General features: G+C 33.7%; 1 protein-coding gene across 1 annotated transcript in view; it reads left to right on the forward strand.

Moving 5' to 3' along the window:
* The first annotated feature begins 238 nt into the window (after positions 1-238).
* The window catches only part of LOC100378192 (protein bicaudal C homolog 1-like), a 94,592-nt gene continuing 80,535 nt past the window's right edge, over positions 239-14,295 (forward strand). The window contains exon 1 of the mRNA XM_085493945.1: positions 239-470. Coding sequence (XP_085350071.1) covers positions 278-470 — 193 coding nt within the window. The 5' untranslated portion in view covers positions 239-277. The remainder of the gene's footprint in view (positions 471-14,295) is intronic.

Below are 14,295 nucleotides of genomic sequence, written 5' to 3' on the forward strand. Positions count from 1 at the left end.
GTTTCTAACACGTAATTGTTTCAATATTTCCCCAGTCATGCCTCAGTACATTCTTGAAAATAAAGTCCGCTAGTAGAATCTTCATAAAAAGTGTTATATAATGAACTTGATAATAATAAATGGGTAGATATTTTCTTAAACACATTACAAACACGGTGTATTAAAATACCACGTTGAAATACTATAATATGTAAATTAACAAACTGCTCTCTCAGCGGAAGTATACAAGTATAATAGCGGTGAACTGTACAACAACATAGTAGTGTAGGGAATTACAATGGCGGAGGACGGTGTAGCGGTAGAAAATACTATGCGAGATTTGTGTGGTATAAGGGAAATAAGTCCAGATAGAACTGATACAACTATGCCAGGCAGCTTGGAAGATTCACAGCTTTTGAGGGAGAGAGATCCCGACGCTATAGAAGACAGATTTCGTGTCGATCGTAAGAAATTAGAAGGAATGTTACAAGGTTTGTACATTATTTGTTAGCCCCTCAGCTGATCTGGCGTGTTATCGGCTCAAGCAGTTTCCAACTTGTCGCTGAGTTTGTTGGTGACAACGCGTTTAAGCGGTAGATTGCGGCTGAACAAACTGAGCGACTACACCGTGTTGCCTAACCCTAACAAACCGGCCCGTGTAATTATTGTACCAGTGCCAGTAATGGGAATGTGGACTCGGTCGTGTTTTGCTTGGACAGCAGTTCGCCAGCTGACTTGTTGACCTCGTATGGGCTCACAGTACAGCGGTAATTTTGTCTGTCAACAAGTACTGGACACCACACTGAACTACAGTCCCCTTGATTGTTGTTATTGATCTTGCCACTGACTGCGGTCAGGATAACGTAAAATTTAGGACTTCAAATAACCCAATTTTAATACTGTGGATATTTGTTTGTACGACCTAGATAAACAGTGAGCTACCATGTCGGCAGTACCGATTGATGTGGCGCTAAGCATATAACGGTATCTTAAACGTAAACTTCGAATATATACTGTCGGCCTTACTTAATTAACCTGTCTGTCACTTTTTTAATTGTTCAACAATAGCCAGATCCGATTAAAGTAGTCGTTTCTTTTTCTAAAGCGCACCGTCTTGTTGTACTTCCATTGTAAACATTTACATGTAAACAGCTTCGCTGCCCCGTAAAGTAATGCCATAAGAAAGTTTTTTCAATGCACTTTTTTCTATTTTGTTATGGAACTACTGTTTTTTCCCCTTCTTTGTTCTTCGTATATTCTTTGCCATTATTCGATTCGCGTGACGAGTTTGTCAAAATGTTACTAAATTATATACAAGTGGCTCTTAGGCTGACCTGCAGTTACAACACTACCACCGGCATCTCAGTACCCGCCATTCATGTTCCCATGAACGCTTTGTATACCGTTGACACCTGTTCACCGGCTGAGGAAGACAACAGTCACTTGTTGTCACTCAATCCAAAAATTGCTTATCATCGTTCTTACTTTTACTAATAAAAAATGTGAAAATTTATGAATGCAAAACAGCAAGGTAATCAATAAAATATCATCATGATATAAAACAACTTTTAATTAAGTGACAGCAAGACATTGTTTCGTTGTTTAATATATGTTTATCTGGAAGTCATAAAATTCAGCAATTGACATAATTGCCATAATAAAATGTAAAAAAAAACCAACACTCCAATTCTAGGCACACCAAGTTTGGTGAGTTAAAGCACTGATTATACAAGTATAAACAAAAATTGTTGTAATAGACCAATTCTTAAGTTGGTTGAAATAATTAGCTGAATACTGGACTTAAATTTGAAATCTATAAGACATTGAATCATAAACTTTGTCGAGATTAAAATAGTCATGACTTCAAAAATCTTTGCTGTGTACACAGAGTAGAAACGGTGCATATTTTTACTATAAAAAAAGCTTTGTCCAAATTTGAATAGTTCTGTTCTTTAATGTTCCTAGAGCTGTTAAGTAGTGTGGTGTTCAATGGAGGTAACCACTTTCAATTCAAAAGCCGGGCCCAGGAAGTCAGCAACGATGCCTTGAATGTTGATGTTAAATTGTTTGAGTGGCCGAGAGGAAAAAAAGACTGAAATAAGATAGCTTTAACTAGATTTCGGAATCTGTGCTTCCATATGATTGTGATATCTAATATGACGTTAGATTGGTACACTCAGTTTCACAAAGGCACAAATGTTATTTTATATGGAAGATTTTGAAGTTTTATAAATTTCAAATGATGTTTGAAAAAATACTTGAACAATCGCAACACTTTGGCGGTTTGCCCATATAGAATATCTCTGGCATACGCTGAAGTGAATCGGTCAATGGTCGAAAGAAACCCTCAATGAATTATGGGTAATGGGTATAATTTGAATGAAATTTCAGGGTGTTCTATGTAAATGCTACATGAATATTTTATATATTTCCATAAAAACATTCATACCTTCATGAAATGAAACGTATAACCAATGTTTAATTTTTCTAGTGAAAATATTTAAACTTTTTTTTTGTGGCCTATGTAGAAAGAAAAAAAAAAAAAAGCCAGGTAGTTATAACATCTGACGTTATTGTAACTGCAACTAATTGCCCTAATTACTTAATTAATTAAAGATAATGCTTGTTTATTATTGGATTAAATCTGTTGGATTAGTTAAATATAAGTGAATCAGGGACGTACCAATGAAAAAGTAAGCTGGAGGAAAAGGATGATAAGTTTGTACAACCTTTATGACAGTGTTCACCAGATAATTTCCATATTAATTGGAAAACAGGTTTTTTTAGAATTCAGTATAAAACAATATATAACTATTAATAGATACATGTATAAATGGAATCATTCTGGGTCCATTGAGAAAAATATTTGTAGAGCCATAATATGTTTTCACAGGAAATAGCTGATAGCGCTTTCAGGTGAGTCAAGGCAGACAAAGATGATGGTAAAGTTTCTGGAAAGCTCTGTTCTAACCAATAGCATGGAAGTAAGAAGATCTCTTTTTACCTCCTTGATCCTACTGAATGCTTAAAATTTAACCTGCTACAAAAAAAGGTCAGCATGTTCTTCTAAACAGAAATTTGGTTGAAAAACTTAAATTTTCGCAGCTAGCTGTTTTTCGGATTTGATTGCATTTGTGAAAATTTAAAGGACGATGGTTGCCAGGGGTGGTCATTGCGTGACACAATTTCAAATTTTGAACACATTGTGTGCATCTTTATGGGACTTATATCCAACATGACATGCCAGGACGACCAACAATCTTTAAAAGGCGATAATCAGCGTGTAGCGCATGTTCAAATTTCATGTACATGCATTGTGTTCGGCACTACGAGTCCCACAATGCAGCGCGACAACCACTGCCCTTTAAGCCTTTTAAGTGTAATAAAATTTGTCCTTTCATATATTTTTTCATTCTAATATTTTCATACAACATTTTGCGTGTTTTTATGTATTTTTTGATAATTTCGTTAACTACAGGTCTTGCGAATTTATTTGAAAGAAAAAGTTGAAAAAAGTTGACTTCGCAGTCAGAGTGGTAAATCTATAATAGTATTATGCAATCGCAATTACATGAACCAACATACATGTAAAAAACAATTTACTGAAAATTTATAGCAACTCCCCTCTCTCCAGCAAGTGAAATGGTTTCAGCAAAAAAATGCTAAATTATGTTTATATTTTTTTTGTTATTCTTCATACATCATTCATGTAGAACTGTCGTTTTATGAACATCATTGATAAAGTGAATATGAGCATTTCATAAGCTTTATATTAGTAAATATAACTTTTAATTTCCTGACGGATACTAATTTAATGGAATTTATACAATGCAGACACTATAATCACAAACCGAAATAATTCTTCCATTCATACCAACTTGAAATATCAAGGTTGCCAGGTTGCTTGGTTTAACTGAATTTTTTCTCTCCATGACAACCATTCATTTGTTTTGGGTTCAAAACTGGATTTGCTTTAATACATAAATTATGCCAGCCTCTCACATAAACATGGCTGCTCATTGCTGATCAAGTATGGTTCCATCTGTGATAATATGAATTTGTAGTTTATTAAATTTTGTTTACTCCAGGATTTTTGTAAACAAAAATTTTAGTAGTGCCTGCCAGTTATCTTATTTTAACACAGTACAACTGTTGCAGTGATGTTAGTTTATTTTATTGGTGAATGTGTATAAACTTTAACTGTTTGTTTCATGATGGTTGAAAACCAACTTGATCTATCGCAATGGTTTAGATTATGTTGTCGCTATATGACTCTGCAATGATCAGTGTCAACCAATCAACTCACATCGTTTAACTGTGGAAATCATCATTTGCAGGCTTCCTTCAATGAGGGATTCTCAACATTAACTACAGAATGACTTTTTGTTCTCCTGAAATTTAATTTATTTATCAATATTGATTTTTAAATTTTTTGTCCAAAATTAACAACAAGTTTATTGAAAAATATGAAATATTACTGTGACAAAAAACTCCTTTTAACATTTTTTCAAAAATATTGATCTGAAATTAACAATATAAATTCTAGAAAAATACATTAAAATATGCAAAATGTTATAGCCCAAGTTTGGCAGAAAAAATGGCAAAGAAGGGGTTAATGCTGTCTTCCAGGAACTTCTTTCTTCACCCGTACATTTATAGAGAGAACCACCTGTCAGCTTCCGTCGTCACATTATCCTACCTTATCAGGTAATACTGGTTACTGTCAGTTTGCACACTATTTTTCTCTCTTGCTGTCTTTCTTTCACAGCCAAATTAATTGGAATCCACGCAGTGTCTAGACATATCAATCCTTTCAACATCAGATATTGGTGGGTTTTTTGAAGGTGACCAGTTTTCACATTTCTGTTGAACTGTTCAGCCAATTATGCTTGAAATTGATTAAAATAATTATAATTATAATGATGAATTTGTTGTCTTTTGTTCAACTGATATGCCAAGGCCTCACATTGATGTCTGTGTAATTCGATTCGATTAAAACTTTATTAAAACTCAATAACTTCGAAAGTATAAAATACCTCTTTTCATTAAGTATTAACGTTACATGACATTGAAAAAAACAAAACAAATGAAAAAATATACAATAAAAGATTAGATTGATTATAATAATATTATTATTTTTTTCTGACAAAATTTAAGAAACAAAAATTTCTTGCACAAATTTATGAAATTCTCATTTAATTCACTGCTTTCACAAGTCTGCATATTTTGTATATTTTAAATATCTTGTTCAGGTGTTTTAATCCTCTAAAACATTCCACACATAGGAATTCTGACTAATTGTCAAGCATTAGAAAGTTTGGGGGTTATATTTGAATTAAATAATCTGCACAGAAAAAAGTATGAAATAAAACAATTCTACCGAGAAAGTTAAAGAAAAAAAAAAAATCTCACACATACTAAAATAGAAAAGCAAAAAAAGTGTACATCTCAAAACTTTGTGAAGGAAAAAAAAAAATTTGCACCGTAGTTCTAACCTCCCCAGAGTTTCTAATGGTCAATCCCTAAGCTTTGCAAACCACACATCAATCGATTGCAGTTATCCAGCCTTCAAGTTCAATTTGAAGTGGCTGGCAATCATTCTTTTAAGAGCCTATATTCACTCAAAGTGTGTAATTGAATTAAAAATAAATAACTCTTGAATTTGTGATTTTGGGGATGGGATGGGGTGAGGTGATAATGAAATTTAAGATCTATTAAAGTAAATTTGATACTACTGTATGGTAACAGCAGGGGCTGGCATTCCACTAACCCACCACAGCGAATTTTTGATTCTACTACCACAAAATACATATCTTTAATCACCTGTAAGTATGTCTTTAACAAATCATGGATTACTTAAAAAAAAATAATCAGCATTTAAAAATTATCGCCTACAATAAGTATTCTAGAAAATATTGTGATCTTTCTGTCTGTTTGGTAAATGGTTAAATAAGTTGGCAATTGGGTATAAAGAAAAAAAATTACAACTAACCTATGTGACTAATGCAATTTCATCTGTATTTTGAAGCCTAGCTACAAATGCTCTTGTAAAGTACTTATTATGTAAGATTCAAACATTGACAGATCTCTGATCATCTCTTCTTCCTTTGTCCTCCGTTAAAAAAATGGAATGATAGACCATGCACTTATCTGTGAGGAGTTCTTATAAGTATAGTGTAAGTTGATTTAGCGTATTTGATACACAATAAGACACCTGTCTACTTTCATTTCTGTTCTACTTTAAAGGTTCATTGTTTCTGCATGCTAAGCAACAGGTTTCAGTTCATTCCCCGGGAGAAGGTTCTCCAGCCTGCCTACCATATCGTGATGCAAGGTGCATGTGTCTAAGTCTGATACTGAAGCATTGTTTCTGGAGATCTATACTTTAAATCGTATCCATGGTATCAAGTAGTACTTCAGATGCTCCTTTATGCTAATATGCTCCTCTATGTGAGAAAATGACTATGGTTGCTATTTTTTTTAGTAACTGTGATTTAGTAGATCAGCCAGTTACTGGCACCGTGCGATAAGGGGCCTTGAATAATTAAAACACGTGCACAGCAAATGTAATCTCTTCATTGAGGGGCTGGTCAAAGGTGATTTCAATACCCGTGTACAAAAATCACACTGCGTTGTTTTATATAATTTGTTACATTTATTTTTGCACTTGTAGACTTTTGTTTATGAGGCAAGGGAGGGGGTAAATATTTACGATTACATTTGCTGAGCGTAGGTTACAATTATCAACGGCCCCTGACAATTGTTATCGTAATTCTCATCACATCCTCCCGAAATGAATCATTCTTGAGGAGGGGAAAATAAAGCGTCTTTTGTTTGTATGCAAGCAACATATGAACAACAATGCCTTGTTTTTTTTTGAATGCATACTGATCACAAAGAGGGAGCAATAACTTTTGTCAAGCCACTGCTTTCGCTGCAAAACTTGTGATGAATTGACGGAGCATCAACAAGTTAGCAATTTGTCATCCATCCAAGTGAAACTCATCTACACATGCATGGTCTGCCTTTGTTTCTTTTTATCGACTGAAAACTTTATGTAATATTCGCGTAAAATTTCAAACACAGTGTCGCTCAGAATCAAACATGATTCGCAATTAGTTTTATTATACGATTCAAAGATATTTCCTGCTAATAAAATCATTCTGACGCCAAATAACTCAATGAAATGAACATCTCATTGCATCCAGTACCTGGATTTTTTTTTTACATGCCTGCCATTTCAATATCTGAAGGCATTTCACAATGGGGCGAGCACACACGTCAGTAAAGTTTGAATTGAAGCGAACAAAAAATTCACCAGACAAAGCTTCTTATGAGCCATAATCAATTGTACCAGGCTACAAAAGGCCCGGAGTCGTAGATACAAGCACAAAGGTGAGGAAAGGTTGACCTAATTATTGTTATTTCAAAAGCCGGATAAACTAACCACGTCATCAGATAGTGTATAATAGTGAGTTGTTATTACTCAAATTGACAATTCTGTATATTAATACATTTATTGTTCTTAGTACTCACTACCATGAAAGGAGTGCGGCCGGAATGTGTTGAATGAGTAGACTGAATACTCATCACAGTATAATCAATATATCGATTTAAATCACAGATGACATTATACATTGGTAAACAATTTTAATAGTAGTTGTTTGAAATCTAAAAATAATTTGTCGCCATTTAAATATCTTTAAGCGATAAATGAATTTTAAAAATCTTGCTGAATACTTTTATATTAATTAACACTTAACGGGATACAATGAATCCAGTGGAGTAATAATGCAATCTATTGATGAGAATAAAACTGACCAATCAGTGATGTGTAATTATGATGTCATAATCCCAATGCATTATGGGAAATGGATTAACCAATCAAATGATGCTTGGATCACTATAGTTTAACCCTGTTGGTCATAAACCGGCCACATACAAAACAAAAACAATATCTAAATGATTTTAAATGCTTTTGGCCTTGTGTTAAAAAAAATAGTGAAGTTCTCACTTGTAGCTTGTTTATTTTCTTTTTTTTCTTTCTTGTCTGGCTACCTCAGATGCAGTGTCATAGAACAACATGCTAAAGTATTTCTTTTTAAGTATGTTCAGTGTCTGTATAATTCAAGACTTTGTTGCCAGGAAAAAAAATTCTCTGTTTCTCGTTTCATGGAAATTTTTTAAATGAGGCGGCGAGGCGTTTTTTTTTTTTTTTTTTTGAATACTGAGCTAAAATGGGGGAAATTTGAGACAAGTGCAAGTACGAGGCGCATAGTTCAAAATGATGCACACAGAAACAAGAAACATGAGGTATTTTTTTCTCAGCCTAATGTAGGTACTGTGTCAAGAATTTCTAGTGCTTTGAACTAAGATGCTCTCTCTACTTAGATGCCCTGGTGTTACGCAGTAATAACCAGGAATTTAGTGTAATTTATTGTAGCATTAGCTGTATCATTTAAAAGAGGAAGTGTACTAAAATACTATTGACTGACTACTATTTACTGAATTTGTCCCTTCTGCTTGTTTATGAACAAGATGTTGATCAGTATTTACAATTATTGATTATAAATTATGATAAATATCATATAGTGCTTTTTGGGTCACAATCTATGCTGAATTTTAGAGAAAATCACAGAAAAATGGTTGCAATAACATTTTGGCGGGAAAACATCTTGATGTGAGGTAGTTGCAAATAGCAATTAGAAATCAACACCGTAATTGGATGGTTAGTTCACACACCATGTGGTTTTAGTTTCAAACGAAACTACAATGCTTTTCACATAGCGACAGGTGAATCAACTTTGTTCTGATTCAAATACTTGTAAGAGCAAGTTAGTATCCATACACTGGGTTAAAGAGACTTATATTACAAATTATTCTAAATCCGCGTTGTTTTTGTTTTATCTGAGGGATAATTCCTGATGCGGCGCCCAGAAATTAAATCATTAAAAAATAGAATATTCACTGTCAATTACTATCTAATCACTGTCTATATTGAATCAAGTATTTTGAGTATCAAATTACTGGCCACCAAAAGGTAGAGGATATTGAATCAGGTTCGTCATCCAGAGGTCCAGAGTTCAAACCCGACATGGGGTTTAACACCATTTAGTTACCTGAGGTATGTAACTTCAATAGAATCTTGAAAAATGTTCACGTATGTGTGGTCGACTGGGCCAGGTGATGCCAGAACAGAATGTGAGGATGGTCATAGTCTTAGGTTTAACCCTATACTTACATGTTGTGGAATAGTGCACATACATTTAAAAAATATATCAGATGCACCAGTGACATTTACTGGCTAGAACACAAATATTTCTAAAACATTATCTCCAATCTACTTTTTGACAAATTTATTTAGAAGCTGTCAGCAAATTTAATGTCGTTTTAATGAAAAATTCTTTAGAAATACCATTGTGATCTTGGAAACTGATATTAAATTTGAAATGTTTGCAATCATATGTTATTCAATACACTGTCTACTTATATTATACACTGACATTCTTCAGTCCCAGTTATTAAATATTTACACCGACAATTGTTAGAGTAGTCAGTAGGTTGGTGTGGTGGTGCTGGGCTGGTGGTTAACGTTATTGTAATTTAAAGTATTCTTTCGTTGATCTGGAAGATAATTTTTTGATAGATAGACAGTCTTTCAACAGTTTCAAATACAGTCTGGTTGACATGCCTTCCCCCACACTTGTTATCAGTGCAAACGGTATTATAGAGTCTCTTTATAAAAACAAATATGTTAAAATTGACATAAATGTTATATACAGTGTTGAGATGTCGGCGCACAAGTGTTGTTAATGGCAAGTTACGTTCTCTTCATAGCTATGTAATCTTGGTATGCTCATCCCCCTATTATTGCAGTACTGTCAATAGGCTTGCATACTGTTGTCTTTTTGTTGCCATGGGAACAGCATTACAGCACTGACGAATTGGCACCTGATAACACTATGTACAATTTTTGGCATTGAGTCATGATTTGTGTTATTTATTAATTTTATTGCTCTTTTATATTGACAATAAAAAGCTGTTATTGTGGTGAAATAGCTCAAAAAGTTCCTATTTTGTATAAACATTGAACACCAACATCACCTTTCAATGAAATAAATCTGTATAATTTTTAACAATCACATATTTAAAAAAAAAAAAAAGCAGTAACCATTTGTAAATGATGCCAACGTGGTTCAGGGTATTATAAAAATACTTAAAAAGTACAAAATGTTGGCTCCTACATTTAGTTGGGAAAAATTAGATCTTTCTGACAGTTACATTTTTAGTGGTGATAACAAATGTTCTGCCCCAAATTTGTTTAAATAACTATATATATGTTTTGTTAGTTTTAAATTGAGCCATCACCTCATTTGTCGACAACCTGTTGAGTTTAACTGGATCATTGTTGGGTATGTTTATTTACACAAAGCAGCTCATACTGAATAATACTCTGAACTGATTTATGTAAACAACAGACTTCATTTGGAATGAAAATAAATACTCATTGTTGTCTTGATCCATGTACTTGAAATTGACTGCAGCCTGCTACCTACATTGTATTTGTTGTCATTGGCGATGTGAACAGACAGGAAATGATTCAGCCATGAATTTAGATTATAGGAGACTAGACTAAGAATAGAATAGAATAGAATAGAATAGAATAGAATAGAATAGAATAGAATAGAATAGAATAGAATAGAATAGAATAGAATAGAATAGAATAGAATAGAATAGAATAGAATAGAATAGAATAGAATAGAATAGAATAGAATAGAATAGAATAGAATAGAATAGAATAGAATAGAATAGAATAGAATAGAATAGTCCTGTATTTTGCATATATGAGTGTCTGGAACACATCACATTACTGGATCTGTCAATGGTTGTTACCATGGTACTGTTATAGTAGAGGTATAAATAGATGGATAAGGTCTACAAAACTTGTGCATGGTAATTTGTTGCTTAGCAACTAAATATATCTTAATTTGTTGTTGCGATTATTTTAGAGTTGATTGTTAACCTGTGTGGCATAACCCTGTAGTGCAGATAAGCCAGACCAATGCATAGTGTCATATCAGTTTGTAGATCATAAAGTCCATGTGAGTACTGCTATGTGTCTGTCAATAAACAAATCATTTCAATGACGTGGGAAAACTGCCACAACAAGGGTTTAACTGAGATCAACCTTGCAAAATAATGTATACAGTAAGCATGCCCTAACTGAACTGAACACCTTTCCCCTCCTTGTCCATTCCCTGTGGACTTTCTGTATTTGCTCTGTTTTGAAGTATGCACCTCCCAATATAGGCTCTACCTGTTGTGATTGCTGTTGTGGGTTTAAACCCTATTCTTGGCTCACTTTTTCACTAGTTTGACGAAGAACTGTATCTCTTCATAAACTCTAGACGTTGCTCCTTGAATACACAAACATTGCAGTTTACAATCTGCATATGAATATAAACATGGACGTTTACTTAAAATCTGCATATGAATATAAGCATGGCCATTTACAATCTACATATGAATATTATATCATGGCAGTTTACATATTATCTGCATATGAATACAACCAAAGCAGTTTACAATCTACATATGAATAAAACTGTAGTGGTTTACATCCTACATGAATTTTGAGGATGCTCACTATATTAAAAACGTATTGTTTTTAGTAAAATTCTGAGGCCTGCTATCTATGAGTTTTAGGTGACTGTCAGGACAACCTGTTTGTTGAGTTTCACTAGTTTTTGGTGAAGTTGCTTACAAACCCCATCGTGGTTGATGCATGCGTATGTTATGATCTCTTTTTGTGCAGTTGAACAATATAGACCGACGATCAGATCGGAAAACACAAAAACAATGCATCTATAATCCCGTGGTACTCATTGTACTTCCTCAGAGAGTGAGTTGCATTCACATGGATGTTCATTGAGAACAGCTTTGGTCTAAAACTGCCTAAATAACCAGTAAATAACGCAGACTGTAGTAACAAAAGAACTATTCGAACAGTTTTGAACGAAAAAAATGATCGCTTCAGTAGAAAAGTTTTGGTTACCAGATAAAGAAGACATGTTTAGAACAATAGTGACACGGCAATGAGTGGTATACCCGAATAAACGTACAAACAGAACAATAGGTCATATTATAAAGTATGGTATAATATGTATACGTGTTGGTAATTGTACTGGTTTGAGTAGGTTTACAATTCTAAACCAAACAATTAGTTCTTCTGATATTCGATTTTACAGGTTTTACTTTATTGTATTTTGGGTAAATTAATGAATTGATTTTTATATCTAAACATGTAATCTATATTGTGTTGTGTGGAACAAAAATTAATTCATGGTCAAAATTATCAAATGAATATTGAGAAGAATAGTTGGCACTCAAGAATAGTCATTGGGATTAAAAAACAAACATAATATACAGACTGAACAGTCTTTTTCATGAAAGACTTTCATGAAGGGTTAGGATTTGGTGGAAATGGGGAACATGAAATCTATGTGCCAAAATTCCTGATTTTGTACGAAGTATTGGGTTAGAGAAAATAAAATACACAATCTTGTTTTCATGATGATGACCTGGCGGCCATTTTGAATAAGAAAATCAAAAAAATGTAAACTTCAATAAACTGTAGGATCAAAATGTTAAAATCAGGTTGAGGCCCACAATATTTTTGTTAGAATTCCAGTATAAAAAAACGTCTCTATGGCCTCAGTGTTCATAATTATGGTGAAGAAGGCAACTGGCTGTGAAGAAAGTGTCTCAGTTGACACCTAAATAGAGATTTGCAGACACCCTGTCAGACAAGGCAATTACGACAATATTCTCACCTATATACATTGTAGCGTTGAATTATTTTCAGGAACAGAGTCTGATTGAGTACCTCAGTAGTTCATGACACTGAGGTATTATACTAAACACAAATATTTATCAAAGCAGGTAAACATCAGAGTATCTATGTACCTTTCATTCTTGTGCAATTCACAATAAATAAATGGTCTGATTATCAGTTTAGGGAATTATTCTTCTCCTAATCTTTACCTAGCTGGATGGTATGGTACCTGGAAACCAGTTTGCAAACAGTCTCCCAAATAGTGAAATTTGACCCTGATGACACTGTTGATATGGTTTTATTTGTTTTCTCTATAACTGAGCAAACCAAATATGCTACTGTATAGGATAGTTGTTACCATAATGATATTTTACGTTCTCATGCTAAATGAACATTCTTGGCTATTGTCCAATTTTAATGAGTCCACCGTTATGTTTTGGGTTTTCCCTGTCCCATAAGAGAGATGATCTGTCCGGGTTTAGGGTTTAGATACATTCATTGTTTTGTGGCTAAGATGATTATACCCTGTAGGTGGGGAATGTCCCTGCAACGTCATACAATGCTATTGTTGAATTCCTACGTTGATAATTACAAGCTTAGTGTGGAGAGTGGGAGCGGGGGGGGGGGGGGGGGGGGGTAATCAGGCCTTATCTCTATTTTAACAATAAAATATATACACAATCACGGGTGGATAAAGATAAGGAAAAAGAGCTACTGTAATCGTATGATATACAACATCCGTTTGAGATCACCTGATGTCAACACCAGTGATTCAGCTACACAGTGTACTCGGTACTAACATATGACAACTTGTATCTGTGACGTCTAAATATAAATGTATATGCCAACATTTCTTTGTTTATGATGTACATGCTAGTCATAAAAACTTGCCAAAACTTTCAGAAGTTTGCTGTAAACATTCTTCTCTTGTTTTTGATTGACCATCTGATTCTCTCTTTCTCGCTATTTGGGGAATTTAAATTTCATGAAATAAAATTTACCTGATAAATAATATTTTAAAGATATTCCACACACATTTAATGATGAAAATCAAAATAACTAATTTGCAGCAACATTGTAAAAAAAAATTTACCTTATCCTAAGTAAAGAAAAAAAAACAACCTGGAGTTTCTATTGGTTCACCCCTTATGTACAAGAGTTAATGCGCATAATCCCGAAATCCTATGTGTTATATCTTCAATGAAGGTCATCCAGTTTACATGCCTTTGATTTAATTTAATCTTGATTTGTAGTTTAATCACTTTATTCACTATGGCTATTAGGAAACTGCTTAAGGTAACCAGTGAGCAATTTTGCTACCAGCTGAGAGTTTTGAAGCACTGACATTTGCCTTTGTTTATACTATGTAACTGTATGTATCATAAAGTGTACAAGCACTTGAAATGATACCAGACAAAAGAACAATGGTCAGCATTGTACCTGTGCATCTGTGGGGGAGAGAAAGGTAGGAGTGTGTTGTA

Source organism: Saccoglossus kowalevskii, chromosome 19, assembly GCF_978046115.1.
Source record: "Saccoglossus kowalevskii chromosome 19, keSacKowa6.1, whole genome shotgun sequence".
In the NCBI taxonomy this organism is placed as follows: domain Eukaryota; kingdom Metazoa; phylum Hemichordata; class Enteropneusta; family Harrimaniidae; genus Saccoglossus; species Saccoglossus kowalevskii.